Consider the following 20,750-nt stretch of genomic DNA (forward strand, 5'->3'; position numbering starts at 1 on the left):
AAAATATCTTTATAAGGCACACTTTGAGGTACAAGCACCCCTAAACCAAATCACAGCGGGATTCTCAAAGGTGAAAAATGACTTAGCAAAAATTCATGATTACAATTGCGAAATTCAACTATTGTATTGGGGCTTAGATTTTTTTACAGAAATAAACATTGTGCTTTTTAACTCTACACTAACTTTTTGTTTATTTTTTTAATCATCATAAAAGTAATGATACTTTCTGACTTTGCTGCATACTAAATACTATTGTTACAGGCCAGTATTGCTACATAGATGTAAACATCAGTGAAAAGGTATTATTAATGTTAAAAGATTTTAATTACTAATTACTAATGAAACTTCATTTTGATTATAAGTAGGCTTGCATCATCTAGACTATCAAAGGTATGCATACTCAAAATAAAAGAATTATTAGTATAAAAAACATAAAATACAAGGCTTTGCATTTCTTTATGTTTATTCAATATCAAAGATATGTCATTTAAAGTAAATTAAATTAAATCACAAATACTAAAGTTTTTTTTTCTCTTTTCTTTTTTCTTTCTTCTTTTTCTTTATGCATAGATTAAAAGTATATCAGTTACTGCTACCGTTTCTCTGCCTATTCTATATAGTGCCTTTCAATTAGCTAGCAATGTTTCTATAAGTCATTTAAGTACTTAGACGTGTATTAGGCTCTTTATTCCCAATATTTTCAACTTGGAAAAATAAAAATAAATAAAAATTTTCAACTATAATTTCAGCAGAATTCTATTTTTTAATTGAGTTTTTTTTATGAATTTGAGTATCTGTAACTTTCTAATAAGGGCATTGATCCCCAAAAGTATAAAAAACCATTGTAATACAAAAAGGATATTCTCTAAAGCTATTGGTTAAAATAGGGTTTAAATCATAAGAATATACGCTTCTTATTTGCTGAGATAGGTAACACTATTAGCTAAATACTAAATTCCTATTGGTTTAGAGCAAATCTGCAAGTATGCATTTTTTACATAGTAATCTGCATTGGCGGAATTACAAATGCTGCCATTTCCTATAGTGTATACTTAAAAAAATGAATTTCGAAGAACTTCTCAAGATGTCTATTGAAGAAGAAGCCGAGAATAGAGAAATGTTTGCAAGCATTCACAACGAGCTGGTCAGTACAATAAAGCGCCGGTTCTCAGGCATAGACATGGAAGAAAAGAGGCAAAAGAAAACCCGTATCACGATATTCCGTGATAGACTTACTGGTGAAGTGCAGTTGCGCAAAGACTACTTCGATGAAAACAGTGTATATACTGAAGAGCAGTTCTGTAGACGTTACAGAATGAGCAAAACCTTGTTCAAGTGTGTTGTTGAGGGTATCAAAGAGTACGATGGATACTTTGAGCAGAAATTTAATGCTGCTCGTACTCTTGGGTTTTTTCCTTTGCAGAAGGCATCTGTAGCTCTCCGCCAGTTGGCCTATGGAATTCCAGCTGATGCTCTGGATGAAACCTTCAGAATTGCCGAATCAACTGCCACTGAGAGCCTGAAGCATTTCTCCTCTGCAGTCGTAGCTGTTTTTGGCAAGGAGTATCTTAGGTCACCAACCCAAGATGATGTTAAGAGACTCATGGTAGAAAACGAGGCTAGAGGCTTCCCTGGCATGCTAGGTTCCCTTGATTGCATGCATTGGGAGTGGAAGAACTGCCCCACTGCTTGGCATAGGCAGTATATTGGAAAGGAGAAAACTCCCACTTTGATTTTGGAAGCTGTAGCATCCTACGACTTGTGGATATGGGATGCATTCTTTGGCTTACCTGGCTCCCTGAATGACATTAATGTCTTGGACCGATCTGACCTTTTTAAGGACCTTGCTGCTGGAAAAGGACCCGAAATAGAATACACTATCAATGGTAATATGTATACTATGGGATATTACTTGACAGACGGTATATATCCTTCGTATGCTGCTTTTGTTAAGAGCCTCAATGATCCTCGATCTGCAAAAGAGAAGGTATTTGAATATACATTCTGTTGTTTCAATTATGTCAATTAATCAACACTTTTCGTTATAGAACTTTGCCAAGGCACAAGGGGCAGTACGGAAAGATGTGGAGCAAGCATTTGGTGTGTTGCAATCACGCTTTGCAATAGTCGCTGGACCAGCACGAATGTGGGGTAAAAAAACTCTACATGATATCATGACTGCATGTGTAATTCTACATAACATGATTGTTGAGCATGATAGAGAGAAGAGAGTTACCAGTGCTGAGGATACTATGATGAATAGAGGGGTGGAGGTAGAAGAGACAGAAAGGACAGATATTGTCTCGACTAGAATGCCACCTTTGATGCCTAGATCAGACATATCTCTCCCAGATGGAAGTTTTGCCAGTCAGCTCCGAAGACACCTGGAGATTAGGGATCGCGAACACCACTTCCAGTTAAGACAGGATTTTATAGATAGCCTGTGGCAAATAGAAGGACAAAAACATTAAAAACATATTATATATATATCTTTATTATTTTTGCGTTGATTGCAGTTGAGAACGTCAACATCACTAGCAATAGCTGTGATGACTCTGGTAGGTTCGTTCCCTACTCCTCTCTTTCTGATCTCCTTCTTTATATCCAAAAGGATCTGACGGTCCTCGGGATCTTCAATGGAGAAGAGATTTGTCATCAAGATCTTGACATCTTCCTCCTGTCGTTTCATGGCTTGTTCTCTTTCCATAGCCATGGTATGTCTGTTGTCAGACTCCATCTTTATATGGGCGAATTCAAGCCCTTCCCTGAGGATCGTGTTTCTCTCATCACCTTTTCTGATGTAATCAGAGTGACTGGAGTATAGCCGCTCCATATGAGCGGTATAGTCCCTTGTATTGGCCTCCAGACCCTTTGCCCGCTTTCTTCCAACAGGGCGTTGTGAAGACACTTCGTCCTCGTCGGTATTGCTGATCTCAGCAAGGTAGACTCCACTGTCTTCTTCTTCGATGTCTTCTTCGTCTTCTTTTTTGGAACACTTGGTGTCCACTTCGGGTGTTTCGACAAGATGTTGTAGCAATGCTCCAGGTTGAAGCTTGTTCCCATCTCGGCCAAGTAAAACTCCTTTGCTTTAGACTCCTAATTTTTTATTAACTACTGTGAAAAGCATAGTACATGTATTTCATACTTTGACTACTTACATCTGATTGCTCATTGGAACTGCTTGCTTCCATCCGTCTTACTTGGGATAAGATCCCAGCATATTTTCCAACAGCCTAGTTTATAATCTGCCAGCGAGCAGGCAAGGCACGGCTAGTGCGTACCACAGATACCTTAATAGCAGAACCATGGTAGTGGTCGCTTATTCTCGACCAGAACGTATCACTCTTTTGCTCCGAGCCCTGTACAGAATCCAAGGCAATGTAAAGGTACGACTTGCAGAGCTGCTCATCATCTTGTACAGTGAACTTCTTCTTTGGAGGAACTTTCTTCTCTATATAAATACCAAGAATAAATATTACCAAAGTTATGTGAGCCAAACTCTTCGCCTTAGTATCAGATACAAGTAGCCCAAAATTAAAATATTACTTTGGGTAGGAATGGGTCCATCAGTAGAAATGGGGATGGGGATGTCGCTCATTGTTGAAAAAGTGGTGTAAAGATTTGTTATTATTTTGAAAGAGTTGAAAAAAAAATTAAAACGCAAAGGCAATTTTTTAAAAAAAATACATGGAAATCTATGGAGCAGGCAGTAAATTTGCCAAATTTTTTATTAAATGTTTTCGGAAATGTAACTGCTGGGGCAGTTTTTTTTTGGGTACATTTGCTAAAGTACATGTATTTCGTGTAAAACTGGATTTAAATGTAACTGCTGGGGATGCTCTAAGGATTTTACCACGAGTTGTAAGTTTTTTTAAAAAACTTGCATATTTTTTCTTACAGTGAAAACTGCTGAAACACCCTAATTTAAATGATGGCGAGGAAAAATGGAATGGGAAATGATTTGAGAAGAAGAAAAATAAATTAGGATGGGCAAAGCTGGAGAACCCACAACATCCGTGTCAGGATCCTGATTATTTTGTGGGGTATGATAGATTGGGAACAAAGAACAGTGCTTAAATCTTCAAAATTGAAAATTTTCCGGGTGGTGACGAACACCTTATGAAATAAAATTTTAAAAAGTGATATGCCTAACTTATCAACATTTTTAGTAATAAAACTCTTAAAAACCTCACTGCTTAGAATTGTTGCAGAACTCGTCTTTTCTTTAGGCTCTCTAACTCTTTTTTTTTTAATATTCTTTCTAACTCAATCCCTATAGAGCGCCAAAAAAAATGGCTGAGCTAAAAGAAAAAGGATTATTACATATTCGCTACTATTCCACTACCCAAGTAATATGTTAAACCTGTGGTATCGGCTGCGTTGATAATACGCATAAAGGTCGTTAAAACAAGCCCAGATCTGCTAAAATATCCAGAGTCTCCGAAGATGAATTAAGAATGCCTGACGGTTTGAATGCTCATAATCAGCATCCGGGAAGGCATATTGTGATCATCCCAAAGACAAGAAAATATGAATTTAAAGCGTTAAAGACAATTGGCGCAAGTATTCTTTGAGCACACAACCGGTAACAGCACTTATCCTTCCATTGAAGAGCTCATATATGTATATATGTATAAATACACGGAGAGATGAAACGGGTATGTAATAAATAACGATTTATGTAGTGCTAATATATTTGCTTTACTTTTTGCGTATTTTGTAGCGCGACAGTTCTATCCTTGAGTTTCTATTCTCCATGGTATAAAAATAAAAATAGCAGAGGCGGATGACATTGACTTTAAGGAAGCAGTAAATAAAGTAGAAGACATGTAAGATAATGATTTATACTCAACCAGCTTAGCAAAGCCCTTAAGCTTGAGCTTTATTTAGCATAATATATTTTTTGCAAATTGAAATGTTGGGAAAGTGATCCTCTATTTCTGAACAAAGCAGCACTTTGTAAAGGAATTTTTAGGGCTGTTTTTAGATTTTGGTTGCTTTATACGAATGTTTCAAATACCTCTTTCTTTCTCTCCTTTTTAAAAGATACAAAGATACATTTTTACTGTTATTGTCTATTTTTTTTTATTATGTGTTCGAAAAATTCAGGTGAAAATAGTGAATATAGTAAAAACAATGAAAATATAGATTTACTTGAAATTTAAGGTTTTGACGTTAATTTTACCAGTTTAATCCGACTTTTTAGCAGATAAGATAACAAGTAAAAGGCCTGTAAAGAGGATAATTGAAATGGGAAGCTAAAAAAAAAAAGCCTAAAATTTTGTGCAACATATCTAAAGCAATAGATTGATAGACTGCTTTATTACTAATTTAATTTAATTTGATATCTTTTCGCTCTAATACTTGATCCTTAGCACAGATACTACAAAGCTTTACTCAACTCTAGACAGTATGCATGTGTCAGGAAGTTAGCCTAACCATCATCAGATTTGACTCATAAAATGTTTAACGTTTAAATATGTGGTATATTCTTTTTTCTTTGTATTGATAAAACTTCCTGCTAAAGTGTCTTGGTTTTTTATTGGAGCAATTTAGTCACGGAGAAATAGGAGTTGCGTGTTTTGACTGTGCCCTATCTTAACCAAACAACAACAAAAAATTGATAAGGATTTTTGGCTGTATGGGTCGGTAAAAGGCGCACCAATTGTCTTATTTGGCGTGGGAAAATGATAACGTGCATATAAAGCGATGTTTTAGGATTTTTTTTGGTATATAGCTTCCATCACTTTTCTTTCTTTCTAATAAATAGCAATGCCTGGCAGACTTTCTGGTAAAGTAGCAATTGTCACTGGTGCAGCAAGGTAAGACCATTGAACAGAAAACATCAAATATTAATAGTAACAATTACCTATCACTTTAGTGGAATTGGCCTTGAAACATCAGTACTATTTGTCAAAGAAGGAGCAAAGGTCATATGTGCCGACTTGAATGAAGAGGGAGCCAAAAAGACTGCTGCTAGAATCGCAGCTACATATGGCGAAGGATTGGCTATTGCTGTAAAGGTCGACGTGTCCAAGGAAGATCAAATAAAGAATGTAGTCGATCTGGCTGTTGAAAAGTTTGGTAAGAGTGCGATCATATATATGATGCTTAAAATCAGAATAATGAAATAATTGAGACTGAATTACTTATTATTATAGGCAAATTGAGTATTATGTTCAATAATGCTGGTGTTATGCACCCAGAGGATGACAATGCTTTGACAACTGAAGAACGCATCTGGTAATTCAGCCTTCTTCATGACAGATATTTATTATCACCAATCCAATTATTTACCATAAAATAACTAGGGATCTGACCATGGGTATCAATGTAAAAGGTGTGTGGTATGGTTGCAAGCATGCCATTATAGCTATGCGTAAAAGTGGCGGTGGATCAATTATCAACACTGCCAGTTTTGTTGCCTTGATGGGTGCTGCTACTCCACAGCTGGCCTGTAAGTATTTACTGACATACAAGTTCAAGTAATAAGATTCTAGTATTAATATTTATGCTCTTTGCCTTGAAAAGACACTGCTTCAAAAGGTGCTGTCCTTGCCATGACGTAAGTATCTGCGTAACAAAGCACCAGACCTTTGAGTTAAAATAACAGCTGTATATATATTAGACGAGAGCTTGCTATTGTCCATGCTCGTGAGAATATCCGATTCAACTCTCTTTGCCCTGGTCCTCTTCGGACACCATTACTGATGGATTTCTTAAACACTGAAGAGAAAAAGACTAGACGTCTTGTCCACGTTCCACAAGGAAGATTCGGTAAGCTGACATAGTACTTAAATAGGGTGACAAAGTCTAACAAACCAACAAACGACACAGGTGAGGCCATTGAGCAGGCTTACGGGGTACTCTTTCTGGCTTCGGATGAGAGTTCTTACGTCACAGGCACTGATTTCCGTGTTGATGGTGGTATTGCATCTGCTTACGTTGTAAGTAATAATAAAAAGCTATGTATGGAAAACAAATTAACCGTTATTTTTGTTTTCTTGTAGACACCCGAAGGCGAACCAACTGGCCCTGTTCCAAAGAACTTTGCCGATCAATAAACATCAGGAGACTTCTTTTACTTACTTCTAACCTATATATGTAATCTGCACTTCAGAATACTATCAAAGTATTATCGCTATCTATTAGTTTATGAACAGATATTGTCCTGTTATCATTATAAAAATAAAGGAAAAATATAAAAGTCTTATTATTTGATTCAATTTTTTTTGGAATATATCTCGAGAGTCGGTCACAGCCCTTAGATTTCTCTTTTTTTTTTAAAAAAAAATTATTTATTTTTTTGGCTTCTCTTGCTTGAATCTTAGTTTGACTATCAGCATGTCCGAATCTATTCAATCGCAAGGCGATCGAGTCCAATCAAACACTTTACCCCAAGTTACTGCGCAAGAAATTAACAATTGCTCAATCTCTTCATGGTACGATAATTTTCTATCAGTGACATTAAAAACCAAGATCATCCCTCTGTCAGATTCATTCATTGACTATCTCAAAGAGGATGGTATTTTTCTACCTGATGATGGGTAAGAAGATGGCTTCTTTAATAAAAAGAAGAAGAAAAAAGCGGGCAACATTTTAATCAAGTTTTATAGACAGCCACAGTCGGCCACAATTGAAGAAATTGACTCTGATGATGAAACGACGTTCTTTGAAGACAAAACAGAAATACAGGTAAGCCAACAATTGGTAATAGCTTTTGTAAGATTCCTTTTTTTTTTGGTGACTAAATTAAATTAAAAAAAGAAACCTGACTTTCCTGAAGTTGAAAGTTTCATTCGAAAGACAGTCCATGAATTTGGAGCCGTTTTCCCAAAGTTGAATTGGAGTTCACCTCGCGTAAGTCTCTATCGCTTTTGTAAGAAATAGAATTCTTACAACATGATTATAGGATGCAGCATGGATCACAGCTACTCAATCCTTACTGTGTACTTCACCATTTGATGTTTTCTTGCTCCTCAAGTCATCCGACTTTATCAACCATGATATAAACCATGCCTTTGACAATTGTAGCGATGCTTCCCAATCTCCAAGAACATACCACCTTGCTCTTCGAAAATGGTATGACCTTCAGCCATCCATGGAATTCAGATGTTTTGTCAAAGACAATCGTTTAATTGGTAATAATATACTTTGCAATCTAATCCCACACCAACCATAATCTATCTATTTTTATTTTGCCCAAACAACAGGCATCAGTCAGAGAGATGTCAATTTTTACCCATTTTTATCCGAGATCAAGGAAGACATCGAGGGCCATATCCATGATTTTTTTGAAGATCATGTTTTGGATATATTCCCAAGCCGAAAATGTATGCTGTCACATTGTAGTGTCTTGTACCCTTGCTATCCCCTTTACAAAACACACACACCACTAACTAATACTCTTCTCCCTCTTCTTCTTCTTTGCATTAGATGTTTTCGATGTTTACCTGAAAAGAAACCCCCATAAGGTGTACTTGGTCGATTTCAACCCGTTCTCAACTACTACCGACAGTCTTTTGTACGATTGGGCAGAACTCAATGCTTGTATGTGATCTTTTGTGGGCTTACTTTTTGTTGTACTCACCCCAATTTGTAGTCCAAGTTGGGATACAGGAGCCAGAAGTCAGAATCATTGAATCACAAGATGAAGCCAATAGAAATGCATGTAATGCGCCTAGGTTTGCTACTAATATGGTACCAAAGGATGTCATTGAACTGTCCGATGGAAAATCAATTGCAGCATTTGCAGAAGAATTCCAACGTGCAATGGAACTCAATGGCCAACGCAATGATGAAGACTCTTCATCTGATGAAGAATAACGCTTCATTCACAAATTATAGATCAAATAGTATTTCAGCTGTTGTTGTTGATATATATATATATATACTGTATAGATTGATGTTATTAATTCACTTTGTAACGCTGCCTTTTCCTTTTAATGAAGTAAGCCAACTCTGAGGGTTTCGGTTGTACATAGGCCAAGGGGGAAGTACAACCTACGTATGTATATATTTATATTAGAAAAAGGTGTCAGATTTCTTTTTTTAAAGAATTTTTTTTAAAAAAAAAAGTTAAATCACTATTTTTCAATACTTGCAATCAAAGTTGTGCCAAGGCCAATCAAGAAAATACAGATTGACAGCTGAAGAGACTGAAGCGAGTAGCCTGCAATAAGAGCAAGTACCTAAGAATAAGAAATATGTTAAGCACAACCGCATAATCATGAAAATGATTATTGCTTACAGCAGACACGATGAGTGCAGCATGGGTTATACTGTCTGCCAAACGTTGTCCTTCAAAGTCCTATAAAAAAGGACAGATCAGTAATAGATCTCGGTAATCGATATATTCTTCAGATTCTTACAATGGGGCACTCTAATAATTCTGCAATGGACATTTGAAAGGAGATGAAGACAAGAGAGACCACTTCGGATATTTAATTTATCAATCAATCATATACGTCATGGCACTTCACTGTTCGTGCTACAGTTTTTTTTTGCTTGAAATTGAAACGAATTATATTTAATATGTAGATACATTACGGGAGAAGTTCAGGCGAGTCTATACTTTTTTTTAGACAAAATAAAATTGCAAATTGAAATAAACAAGATGTTTTATGAGACAATTTTGTTTTTTGTACAATTGTTAGCCAAGATGGAATAATTGTATCAAGATCAATAAACACTAAGCTTACCATGTTTAACAGCTATATTATCATTATTGACTTTGTAAGTACTGACATTAAAGACTAAAAGAGAGTCTTCTGCAGAGTTATAGATTTTAAAGCGCTCAAACTTTTATTTTTATTTTTTGAAATTAGAAACGGTGGGAGGAAGCCATTTAGACTTGTTGCTGATTTGAAATACACTATTATTTTCTGAGAATATGATCTTTCCTCGACGTCTCTATTAAAAGAAAAACTCAAAAAATGCCTTGCCTGTCTCAATTTGCAAGAAGGATAATAGAGCCATCTAAAAAGAAAGGTTTATATATTATGTTTAGTGGAAAGGATTGGGCCAAATATAAAATAATTTAGAATCCTTCAAGTGGGATTTACTAAATAAAATTAATGTTAGAATCTGACAGGCTGTTGACTTGGAGAAAGTTACAAGCCAAGAGTTTTATATCCTCCAATTATTTACGGCATCTACCCGCAGCACATATTATTTAGTGTCTTTAAAGTACCAGGAAGAGAAAAAGGGAGATTGGCAGTAATTTTGTTTCATATAAAAAAAGTTAATTGGCAACAAAACGGACTCTAGGTTGATCTTTAGAGTCACTCAGATAGAAAAGAAAGGGATGTTCAAAAATAGTATAGATCGACCTTCAAGAATTCATAAGCAGTGCCATTGATTACCTTTTGGGGATGAAATCAAGGGAAAAGACACCATCCCAGTAAGAAGAATGCTATCTGGCACAACGTCAATTCTACATGGCGAAATCAGACCCAAAAGTGCTTCATTCAAGTCGGCAATAATAGAAATTGACGAATATTGCACAAAAGTAAAGTATATGAAACCCAAGTCTATTTGCAGCAATTATATCATGAAGTAACTTGCTCCAATAAAACTCTTCATATATAAGGCTACCAACGTATGCTCAAATGCAACAATTGTAATATACCGTGGAATAAAGATATCAATAAATCCAAAACAACATGCATACTATCTCCATTTCTATCTACAAAATCCATAACATATACTCTTCATAAGAGAAATCACCGTACAAACAACGTTTCCGCCTGAAAGGGTACCTTTGATATTTACACTGTAAAATTGCTGCAAGAAGTCTCTATTCGTCTAAATACCAAAAGAAAAAAAAAAGTGATTTGTCTTAATATCAAGTTTAACCACTGTATTTGTACTCGCTGCTGTATTTTATAAGACAAAAGAGTAAGGAAAAAAATATTAGATCTTCTATCTAGCTAGTCATCAAATGCAATGTTAGATGGTATTGTTATATTATTCAAAGTTTGTGACATCGTAATATCTTGCACGGTAGTCATCACTAATACGGAAGATTAGCCAAAGCAATTTACACACAAAGAGACATACCTGCACGTCAGGACACCGTTATCAATGGGAGAAGCAGCCACACATCGTACAAGGTTATTTTGACCTACGAATCAATAAGTACCCATTTATTCTAGACAATATCAAGACTATTGATTTACCCTTTATTCTTGAGAGAAGGGCGCCTGTTTGAGTATCATAACACACGACGTCTGTGGATGATTCGTCGCCAATCAATACGTAGTCTTCATTGTATGTAAAGGATGGCTACAAGAAAAAAAATAGAAACAAAGAGAGTTTGAGATTTTCTTTTTCTTTTAAGAGATGATGTACTCACCTGTAGCATTTGTGTGCGTTGTTGATGACCTGTGTATTCCATAACCATCTTGCCACTTGTGATCTCCCAGAGACGAACAGTAGAATCCAATCCGGCAGTAAGAACAAATTTCTCGTTTGCAGTCAGGCGTACACTAGATACAGGCGTTCCAGTGTGGACATTTTCTAGATTCCGAATACATTTGCTGGTAATACCATCCCAGATACGCACGCTTCCGTCAGCTGAAGAAGAAGCAAACATCTTTCCAGTGTGTGAGTATCTAATCTGGGTGATTGATCCACGATGCATTTCGGCAGTGTTGTTGTTGGAATAACATTGGAGTGTCTTGACATCATATACTCTAACAGCAGCATCTCGGGTACCTTATTTTGTGCGTTCATTCTTAGCAATTAGACATCATCCATTAATTTATTTTTATATATATTTATATTACAGCCTACCTGCCAACAAGAAGTCACCTGAAGGATGAAAGCAGATAGAGTTGACAGGTTGGGCATCCTATTGAAAGAAAATGACATATGGTTATTATCGTTATCTTGAAACACTCTATTAAATATTCATATAATCAAACATTTACCTGGAGATAGCGAAATGCTCGTTTGACACCTGATTTAGATAGGTCAAACAACTTTATACTTTCATCATCTGCACAACTAGCAAGTACAAGGCCATTTGGGTGGAAGCTAAGATCATTAACAGGTGCCGTGTGGTCATAAAGTGTACGGATAACGGGTTTGTCACTTGCATCCCCGCTTCTGTTCTTCATCTTGTGGACATCTAGTAGTTTAAGAGAAGAGTCATGCGAGCCAGTCGCAGCAAATCGGCCATCTGCACTGAAGATAGCTGTTTGGCAAGGTCCTTTATGCTGAGTGTAGTATAATTGAGTGTATTCTGGTGCTGGCTTGGGTTCTACCAAATGGATATAGGTTTAAACTTATTTCAGGGTTTCTTTTTTGTTCATCATAATTACGTGATGTCTTGACTGCATCTGTATCGAATCCGGTGTGGTGTATACTGCGATCCAGATCATCCTGTTCGCGATCAGAATCCTTGTCGGCAAAGTCTGAATCATCCATGTCTTCAATGTTTCTTAGATGTCAAGTATATAATAGCCGGTAGGATTTTACAAGAGTCATACCTCTTTCTTTTCCAATCTGGAGAAGTTCAGCTAATCGATTGCTCGGAATCATGTCCGTTGTTGCTCCGGTCGCGTTTGCGACTGTCTGAGCAACTGCAGAAAAACCATAAGCGATGAGCTGGCTAAGACATCAATTGCATTGTGTTGGTTAAAGTTCAGTATTGAAGATCTCGCAGGAAAAAGAAATTATTTTTAAGTTACCCAATAATGAGAGGAAGCACCTCACTTTCTGGCAAAAGGTCCATATCCATCGTGTAATGGTTTACTTTGTAAAAGGGCAATTGAGAAGGACTAAAATGGACTGTCTAGAGTGAGTAGTGTGACGGCTGATTGGTGCAGACAGCATATCCGCGGGCATGGCATGCACTTGTGTTTGAGCCAATAATTGACTGTATATTTGCTAGGCTGCGACTTGATATTTTCAGTGTTAATATGAAGCCTTTTATTATTCTGTTTATTTGTTCTTTAGTATTTGTGTCTTCAGTTGCTTGATAGTGAATGAGCAATGCTACAATGTCTATGACTGAACTTTGACATTTTTAGTTTTACTTTATCTTTGGACAATTATGCTTCAAAATTTAGACGAAAATATTTTTTTTTATATTATTATTATTATTACTTGTATCCAAACTCCCTTGCAAAAAAATAATATAAAAATATGTTGTATAATAGTGAGTGGTGAGAGTCATTGGATTATGTGTTTGAGTAATGGTGTAGTGAATATATATCCGGAAATATATCCTGTTCTTACTTGTCCCTTTTATTCTTATTTTTGTGGATCATTAAGATAGTGGCGCTATTTCCAGGCCTCTCAATTACGAAGGTTATTTTATACAGACCACATCCAAGATTCCACTGCGGTGATTGTAAGCAGAATGCACAAAACTATAACTAAAAGTCAAGACCAGCTGACGAACGAATCATTAATCAAGGCTTATGTTTTCCAATATATGTCTAGTCTGAGCCCCCCCCCCTTTTTTTTTTTTTTGGCTTGTCTAATCTTTGACAGAACATATTTTATACAAGAAAAATTATATTATATATAAAGACAAGTATAATTATCAGAGCAAATTTTCAGGTCAATAGGTTAAAATCTTATATATATATATATATATGTGAATTATAGTGAGAGTGAGAGTGAGAGTGAGAAAACAACTCAAGATAACCTTGCTTTCTTCAACTGTCAAATACTATAAAAGAGGTTCAAATATCTTGGCACACAACTCATTCAAAAAGGGTGTTTTATGATTGGACTGGAAGGTTATGGGGGTTTTTTTTTTCTTTTTCTTTTTTTTGGTAGCTAAACCACCAATAACTATCAGCTCACCTCTGTTCTTGTCTTTTAGTGATACACTTTTATTTATTTAAACAAAAAGAAAAAGAAAGACAATTATGGGATATTTAACTAAAGCTGGTCTGGGTATAATACTTTACATAGTCTTATTTAATAACAGACAATATAATCTTAAATTTCCAAAAGAAAGAAAAAGAGTAACTTCTTTAAAAATGTAAGCCTCACTAGAAGTACTTGATTGAGAAAGCTATATGTTATTATACTTTGTTTTTGATTTATTTATTTTTGATAATATTGAAAATTACAGCCATTACATTAAAAAGAGTTATATTTATACATTAACACAAGATATTGACCCAAGCCTATGAAGAGCGCCTTTTTCTTTGCTTCTTTTAAAAATAAATAAATAAATAAATAAATAATATAATATAATATAATATAATATGATAAAAGGCGGATTGTCTGACTTTAATACCCAGAGATTTTCAAATTATATTTTGAAAAGAATATTTTTAGAATAAGCACAAATAATATACAACAGATCGTGTATAGATCAGAAATGTAATATAAAAAATAATATATAAAAAAAAAAGGTGCAGAATACTCTGAGTAACAAAATTGAAAATTGTCTAGAGAAATAGAGAAGGGATGGTTGAATCAGCCCAACCGTATAGTTGTCGGGGACTGTCTTTACAACTTCAAATGGCCACCCGTTTGTCCCACTGGCAAGCCCTTTCTTGGTCTTCTTTTTCCTTTTCTTGTTAAACAGTCTTCTAACAACAACAAAAACAAAAACAAAAAAAAAGTAGCCCTCAGAAAATGCCACCTTTTGTTGAGATTGAAGACAAGGGAGAGCCTGTTACTGCACCAGCTGTTGACCCAAAGCTCAAGCATCCCGATCATCGCTATCCTCTTTTTGTCGGAAAGTGGAAGCGGTCCATCCCGTATGTCGATGATGACTTTGCACATGAGGACATGGACGAACCGCATTTGAAGCGAAAACATACCATCCTTGGAGACCATCCCGAAGTCGAAAAGCTCTATGGCACAGAAATCAGAACTCTTTACGTAACGATTGCAATCACTGTTGTCCAACTTAGTCTAGCTTATGGTTTTGGTCGTGTTTGGCAGGCTCCGTTCTGGGTTTTCTTCTTGGTGGCCTATGTGGTTGGTGCGACACTTATTGGCGCGATTGGTGTCATAATTCATGAGGCCTGTCACTGCCTGATTATGCCCACAAAGAGTCACAACCGCTATGTCGGACTACTGGCAAATGTTTCTCTGCCTGTGCCTATCGCACAGTCTTTTAGACGCTATCATATCGAGCATCATACCTGGCAGGGAGTTGAAGGCATGGATCCTGACCTGCCTCTCGATTGGGAGAAAGAGCTTATTAAAGGAAACAGCCTGACGAAACTATTGTGGATCCTCATCTACCCTGTCATGTACGTTGTCCGAGGTGCAGTCCAGCAGCACCAGCGAAACATGAAACCATCAAAGTGGGAGATCATCAACCTAATCTTTACTGTGTGCACGGACATCATAATTCAGCAGGTCTGTGGATGGACTGGACTTGGCTATCTTATGCTCTCTCTCTGGCTAGGATATTCTCTCCACCCAGGAGCTGCTCACTTTATCCAGGAACATTACACATTTGGTGATGGCCAAGAGACATATTCATACTACGGTGTCCTTAACATCCCCTTTATGAACATTGGGTATCACAATGAGCATCATGATTTCCAAAAGGTAAGATAAATAAATATATTTATATATATATATATATATATACATTTCTTACTTTATTCACCTAATTTACGATCTGTCAAAGATTCCTTGGACAAAGTTGCCCGAGCTGCGATCAATTGCAAGCGAATATTATGATACACTAGCTTACCATACCTCATGGATCTTTGTTCATTGGAAATTTATTCTCGAGCCTACCTTGGGTGCTCAAAGTCGCGTTGTACGTACCTATGAGGAATTCAAGAAAGGTCGTGCTATGTTGAGACCTATGCGTATTTTCGAAGAGATGAAGAGAAAAAAGGATTAGTCATTCCGTATTCTGGATAAATATTGATACTATTCAACAGCTTAATTATCAATATAACTTATATATCTATATAAGCCAAATCTCAATTATTGATAAAATATAATACATAATAAAGTTAATTTGATTCTAATGGGCTGTGCTGTAAACAATGCTTTGTTGATTGAAAATGGGATCTGGCTTTAATGCAATGATCTCTTTATAAGTTCTGATAAATTTGTCTAACAGCGTTCACAGTATCTGGATTCTGTACCTATACAATTCTTGATACTTTAGTTATTTAGGAAGCTTTTGAATTGTACTTTGACAACTAGACATCGCTTAATTCGTATTCTTATCACTTGAGGTGGCTATTGTACTGTCCATTGACTCCTAGGTTCTGTCATTTCACGTCCAACTAAAGTACGTTTTAAATTACTAATAGTAATAAAGTATACCTAGCCTCTTCTTTGTAAATTATATGTATGTATATAATATATGCTTGTCAAATTAAATTTAGCAAAAAAAAAAATTCATCTACATATATCCTCTCATAGTATTGCATACCTTAACCCTTACGTTAAATAGTGCTCTCCACTGAGCGAATCTGAGCCTTGGTCAAATATCTTTAACGATCATTTTGGGTTTTTACAAAAAAAAATAACAAAGTAATAAGCATGCTTATTTATCCTATCCCAATGATAGTGGCACTGTTTGGTGAGCCAGAAGATATATCCCAGTCTTCCAGGTAATTTTCGAGGCAGACTGGAGAGAGGCGAAGAGGGATTTTATTTTCTTACTACACAAAAGCGTCTCATGACACGATACTGTTGGGTCTTAAAGTATTTAAAAAGCTTTCGAAGAAATTCAAGGAGAATATTGTCGTGAATCTCCAAGAGTATATTCTTCATCTTTTATTTTTCAACACCTCCATTTAAGTAGAAACGCGTAATAATATATATATATATATATATATAGTTCTTCTATCGCTTCCTGGCTTACGAAGAAGAAACACTTGCGAAGAAAACTTGGAATTATGTAATGTAATATTTTATTTCAAAGGTCTCGGGATAAACAAGTAGCCGAAAGCAAAGATGTATACATAACAACTAAAGCTCGGAAAACTTGCAAGATCCAGACAGAAAAAAGCAAGCGCCCTTTTTCTAATCTCCTGAGAAACGATGGTTTTATGGCGGATGCTGTTCTCTTTAACAAAGTAAATCGAAGCGCAGAAGATTATAAGTTTTGCTGTGAGCAGGAAGTCGACATTGAGCACGTGGTGCAGACAGTTGTTAACCGAGATCCTGCACGCTTCTTTTTGTGGTGTTGATCCTAATCGTAAGCACATCTTTACTGCTGCATACGGCGAAACAAAACAATGGCACTGAATTAGAAGATTCTCCCAGAATGAATACTACATAATGATTGGATCTATTAGAGTAGCAAAGCAATAAAAACAAAGAATAAATCAAGAAGGTTTATCAGGCGTCCTTTTAAACATTTCCACAAGCAAAGTCACTTCTATTACTATCTACTTGGATTATGTAAAATACATCTTGTATTTACAGCAAGTATTGGCCTTCAGTAATAAAAAAAAAACTGCTAAAAGGCATATCTGTATATACCAAGGTATACAACGAGTGCAAGAATATATGGTGATACATACAGGATTTTAACTTCTTCGGACTTTTTCAAAAAACAATTGGACTTTCTCTATTTTTTATTAAATGAATTCATTTTTAATTTCAGACTTATTCCACTTCCAATTTTGGACTAACTTGCTAAATTATTGGACACGCATTTCTGATATTAGACAATTAAATTCTTAATCTAGAAATTTTATTGGGCACACTACATCCAAAACACCCCTTTCATAGAAGATGTTGTTCTACAACACTCTATATCTCTCAACCACTTAATCATAGATTAAGTATTACATCACATTATTTATTTCGATCGTTGCACTGGTTTGGGTCTACAACCAACTTTTTCAAGTAATTTTACATCAGACAGCAGCGTACTTGAATCATAAATGAATACTTCATTAGAAACAGCAAATGTTTCTATAACTACTTTTTTGATTGAGGGGTTTTTGTCTTTAGGCTTTAAAAATGAGACCTTATTCGTAGAACACCAATGAGCAAATGAAAGTAATGTTTTGTTCTCAAACAAGCTGGAAAATCCTTTTACTGTTTCAAATATTTCTTGAGTAGAGACAAGTTTTTTTTTTTTTTTTTTGAAAAACCTCACTATTTCCTTGATCTTCGATGCAGTAAATATTATTCACGAATCGAACTACTTGTGCTTCGGTTTCTTAAAAGATTGGTTAGTGTTGATATCACAATTACTTTCTTTTTTTCAAAACTTACGAAACTCAAGTCTTTTCTTCTTTTGTCCTGCTTCTTCAACTGGGACGACGTCCATGTATTTACATGTTAACGGATCACCAAGTATTCGTTAATGAGTAACAAGTACAGGTTGATTGGGTGTTACATTGTAACAAATTTCACAACTTGCTTCTCTAAGTCTTTTTTTTTGCAAGTATTTATGTTTTCTGGAGTAAATTCCATATAGTAGAGCACGCAGAGAGCCATGTCTCTAGTAACATTATTCATATTGTTAAAGAATAATTGAAAGACGGTTCAGAGACGGTAGAAAAATAATTTCTTTTGAGTACCAAGTAAATGAATATTTTTTAAAATCCGAAGACGATTCAAAGACTGATTAAAGACGTTGCTGAAACTTTTTTATTTTCTTTTGCCAACATCTATAAACTATGGATTATATACATTATCAACCTACTGCCGATAATTACACGTCTGAAGCCAATGAAGATGATATAAACTTGGAAACAACTGCCGTGGAGTATGGCGCAGTGGAGATGATTCTAGATTATGATGGAATGCAGAAAGTCCAAGAGGTGCAAATAGAAAAAGTCGTCAACGATCTTGCTGAGGATATGGAGCTCGTTTCGATCAAAACGACAAGAAAGAATAAAAATTAGGGACCAAGCAACGTAGAACGTCTCATTCATGTCATGCAAGAAGAGGGTTTGTCTGTTCCCAAAACTGCTGAAGGCGCTGGTATACCTCGAAGCACTGCTTACGAATTGATAAACGAGCTCAATGCTGGTGACGGGACTGTTCTGTCCGGAAACAATTCTAGAAAAACGAACGATAAGGGTAAAAAGCTTTTTTCCTGAGCAGTCTGCTTTTTTGATCACTCTTTTCGTCAACCCTTCCATAGTGCTGGAGAAAGCAAGGATCAAGCTTTGCGAGACATTTCCAGACCTCACGATTTCGATTCCTGGGTTATATAAGCATATTCGCGAAAAATGTGCTCTATCGTTGAAGCAAGCATCAAAATATACCGCAGAAAGAGATTCCCCAAGAAATCTGAATATTCACTTTGACATTGTCACACAATGGAAAGCAGCTAGTGTTGATTATCAAAGCAAAAATTGCGTATTTGTTGACAAGGCAGGCTTCCACACACAAATGATGAGAGGGCGTGTATAGTCAAAAAAAAAGATGACCCAGCAATTGTGAAGGTGCACACTCAGAAAGGCGTAAAAATTAGTATTGTAGGCTGTATTTCTGCTCGTGGAAGCATTAATTTCTCGAAGGTTGAGCCATTGAAGAAGAGCGATGCAGCTTAAATCGAGAAGGAATTTGGTTCGCAACAAACGAGCAAGAAAAGAAAAGCGAGTAGTCAGGATGCAGGTAAGAATAAAAAAAAGTTCCAAAGGGGACAACCGCCTACCATATTGTTCGATCCATGGATTCAGTTATGGACGTTTTGGACAAACCATTATGAGAAAGGTAGATTCATTGTTTTAGATAAGTGTAGAATACATCACTCTGCTTTTGTAGTTGATGCTATAAACAAACGAGACTATAGACCTTTGTTCATGCCACCATACTCTTCATTTTTAAATCCAATCGAAGAGTGCTGGGCAAAAATTAAACAACATATACGTCGGAATTCTCTCGATAAAGCGGATACTCTTACCCCACGTATCACCGAGGCTATCTCTAAAGTCACTCCAAATGACTGTAAGGGAAGGGTTCTACATGCTGAAACTTATTGGCATAAATGTCTCGATAAAGAGATCGGTTTAAAATAAAACAAAGCAAATGCTCATATCTAAAAACGTTGATAACCATGTCTAAAATAAAAAAAGAGTATGTCCAAAAATGTTACAAATTAGTCTTGAAAGTGGAATAAGTCTGAAATTAAGAATGAATTCGTCCAATAAAAAATAAAGTCCAAAAACGAAGTTAAAATCCTGTACATAGTACATTAATACACCTTGAAAGAACTAATAATTTGTATTAGTGGAAAAGGGTATTGGTGACCAAAAAATAAAAAAAAATTCAACCGTGATCCGTCTAAATTGACGGTCACATTTAAAGGCTATCGTGCAGTAGTTGTAGGTGCTCTGTACCGATCATTGAAGAATAGACAAAAGGGCAAAGATCTTCTTGTGGTGAATGTTGGCGAGCTTAGACCATTTGTAAGACTTGGCTAACAATGTCTTTATTTCTTTGCTATAAATATTTTAAATGATCTTAAAGCAATCATCGCTTGCCAAAGTTGCAAGATGGTGTAGAGTAAAGATGTGAATGCTTTCAATATATATATAGTAGATACTTCCCCTAGCTAAATCTCAAGTCAAGTATGGCAGGTGTTTGTGGAGCACCAAGAGTTATATTACGTTATTGTCTTTCCTTAATTTTCTTTTGCTGGATCTGTCCTTCTTACCAATTCCAGAAATTGTGGATCAAATAACCCCCCCAAATCTGATCAACTAACGAAAAGACCCTTTTTTTTTTTTGGTTCTAGGGTATCACCTTTTGCTGACCAGGATACTTTTGCATTTAATAGCTATTGAATATGGAGGGAATACAGTAAAGTATTGGAAGCAGTGTAT

At 35.9% G+C, this 20,750-nt stretch overlaps 8 protein-coding genes across 8 annotated transcripts; 5 read left to right on the forward strand and 3 right to left on the reverse strand.

Annotated features, from left to right (window-relative positions):
- Window positions 1-2,467: 2,467 nt before the first annotated feature.
- PHYBLDRAFT_63734 (hypothetical protein) lies at window positions 2,468-3,598 on the reverse strand (the record flags this gene model as incomplete). The annotated part of the gene is made up of 5 exons (XM_018441165.1): window positions 2,468-3,081; window positions 3,201-3,270; window positions 3,291-3,451; window positions 3,480-3,506; window positions 3,547-3,598. 5 exons carry the CDS (start codon window positions 3,596-3,598, stop codon window positions 2,468-2,470), a joined length of 924 nt encoding a protein of 307 aa, XP_018285309.1.
- A 2,147-nt stretch (window positions 3,599-5,745) lies between these two features.
- Window positions 5,746-7,224, forward strand: PHYBLDRAFT_128144 (hypothetical protein). The gene is made up of 8 exons (XM_018429206.1): window positions 5,746-5,822; window positions 5,882-6,084; window positions 6,162-6,243; window positions 6,312-6,457; window positions 6,532-6,565; window positions 6,629-6,777; window positions 6,838-6,947; window positions 7,011-7,224. The coding sequence occupies exons 1-8, from the start codon at window positions 5,773-5,775 to the stop codon at window positions 7,062-7,064; spliced, it is 828 nt and encodes a 275-aa protein (XP_018285310.1). The 5' UTR covers window positions 5,746-5,772; the 3' UTR covers window positions 7,065-7,224.
- A 120-nt stretch (window positions 7,225-7,344) lies between these two features.
- PHYBLDRAFT_63732 (hypothetical protein) lies at window positions 7,345-8,826 on the forward strand (the record flags this gene model as incomplete). Its single annotated transcript, XM_018441164.1, has 7 exons — window positions 7,345-7,547; window positions 7,617-7,695; window positions 7,768-7,860; window positions 7,913-8,141; window positions 8,214-8,333; window positions 8,437-8,550; window positions 8,603-8,826. 7 exons carry the CDS (start codon window positions 7,345-7,347, stop codon window positions 8,824-8,826), a joined length of 1,062 nt encoding a protein of 353 aa, XP_018285311.1.
- An 85-nt stretch (window positions 8,827-8,911) lies between these two features.
- On the reverse strand, window positions 8,912-9,404 carry PHYBLDRAFT_151526 (hypothetical protein; the record flags this gene model as incomplete). The annotated part of the gene is made up of 4 exons (XM_018432698.1): window positions 8,912-9,003; window positions 9,101-9,191; window positions 9,251-9,310; window positions 9,372-9,404. 4 exons carry the CDS (start codon window positions 9,402-9,404, stop codon window positions 8,912-8,914), a joined length of 276 nt encoding a protein of 91 aa, XP_018285312.1.
- A 1,564-nt stretch (window positions 9,405-10,968) lies between these two features.
- PHYBLDRAFT_151527 (hypothetical protein) lies at window positions 10,969-12,745 on the reverse strand (the record flags this gene model as incomplete). Its single annotated transcript, XM_018432699.1, has 9 exons — window positions 10,969-11,014; window positions 11,062-11,125; window positions 11,181-11,286; window positions 11,357-11,718; window positions 11,797-11,854; window positions 11,934-12,265; window positions 12,327-12,434; window positions 12,495-12,616; window positions 12,696-12,745. The coding sequence occupies 9 exons, from the start codon at window positions 12,743-12,745 to the stop codon at window positions 10,969-10,971; spliced, it is 1,248 nt and encodes a 415-aa protein (XP_018285313.1).
- A 1,805-nt stretch (window positions 12,746-14,550) lies between these two features.
- On the forward strand, window positions 14,551-15,969 carry PHYBLDRAFT_128146 (hypothetical protein). The gene is made up of 2 exons (XM_018429207.1): window positions 14,551-15,537; window positions 15,620-15,969. Exons 1-2 carry the CDS (start codon window positions 14,608-14,610, stop codon window positions 15,839-15,841), a joined length of 1,152 nt encoding a protein of 383 aa, XP_018285314.1. The 5' UTR covers window positions 14,551-14,607; the 3' UTR covers window positions 15,842-15,969.
- A 525-nt stretch (window positions 15,970-16,494) lies between these two features.
- On the forward strand, window positions 16,495-17,147 carry PHYBLDRAFT_174313 (hypothetical protein; the record flags this gene model as incomplete). Its single annotated transcript, XM_018437226.1, has 3 exons — window positions 16,495-16,565; window positions 16,796-16,855; window positions 16,880-17,147. 3 exons carry the CDS (start codon window positions 16,495-16,497, stop codon window positions 17,145-17,147), a joined length of 399 nt encoding a protein of 132 aa, XP_018285315.1.
- A 1,398-nt stretch (window positions 17,148-18,545) lies between these two features.
- On the forward strand, window positions 18,546-20,442 carry PHYBLDRAFT_189050 (hypothetical protein; the record flags this gene model as incomplete). The annotated part of the gene is made up of 5 exons (XM_018439604.1): window positions 18,546-18,999; window positions 19,064-19,255; window positions 19,816-19,872; window positions 20,233-20,333; window positions 20,395-20,442. Exons 1-5 carry the CDS (start codon window positions 18,855-18,857, stop codon window positions 20,440-20,442), a joined length of 543 nt encoding a protein of 180 aa, XP_018285316.1. The 5' UTR covers window positions 18,546-18,854.
- Between the last annotated feature and the right edge of the window lie 308 nt (window positions 20,443-20,750).

Source organism: Phycomyces blakesleeanus, assembly GCF_001638985.1.
Source record: "Phycomyces blakesleeanus NRRL 1555(-) unplaced genomic scaffold PHYBLscaffold_30, whole genome shotgun sequence".
In the NCBI taxonomy this organism is placed as follows: domain Eukaryota; kingdom Fungi; phylum Mucoromycota; class Mucoromycetes; order Mucorales; family Phycomycetaceae; genus Phycomyces; species Phycomyces blakesleeanus.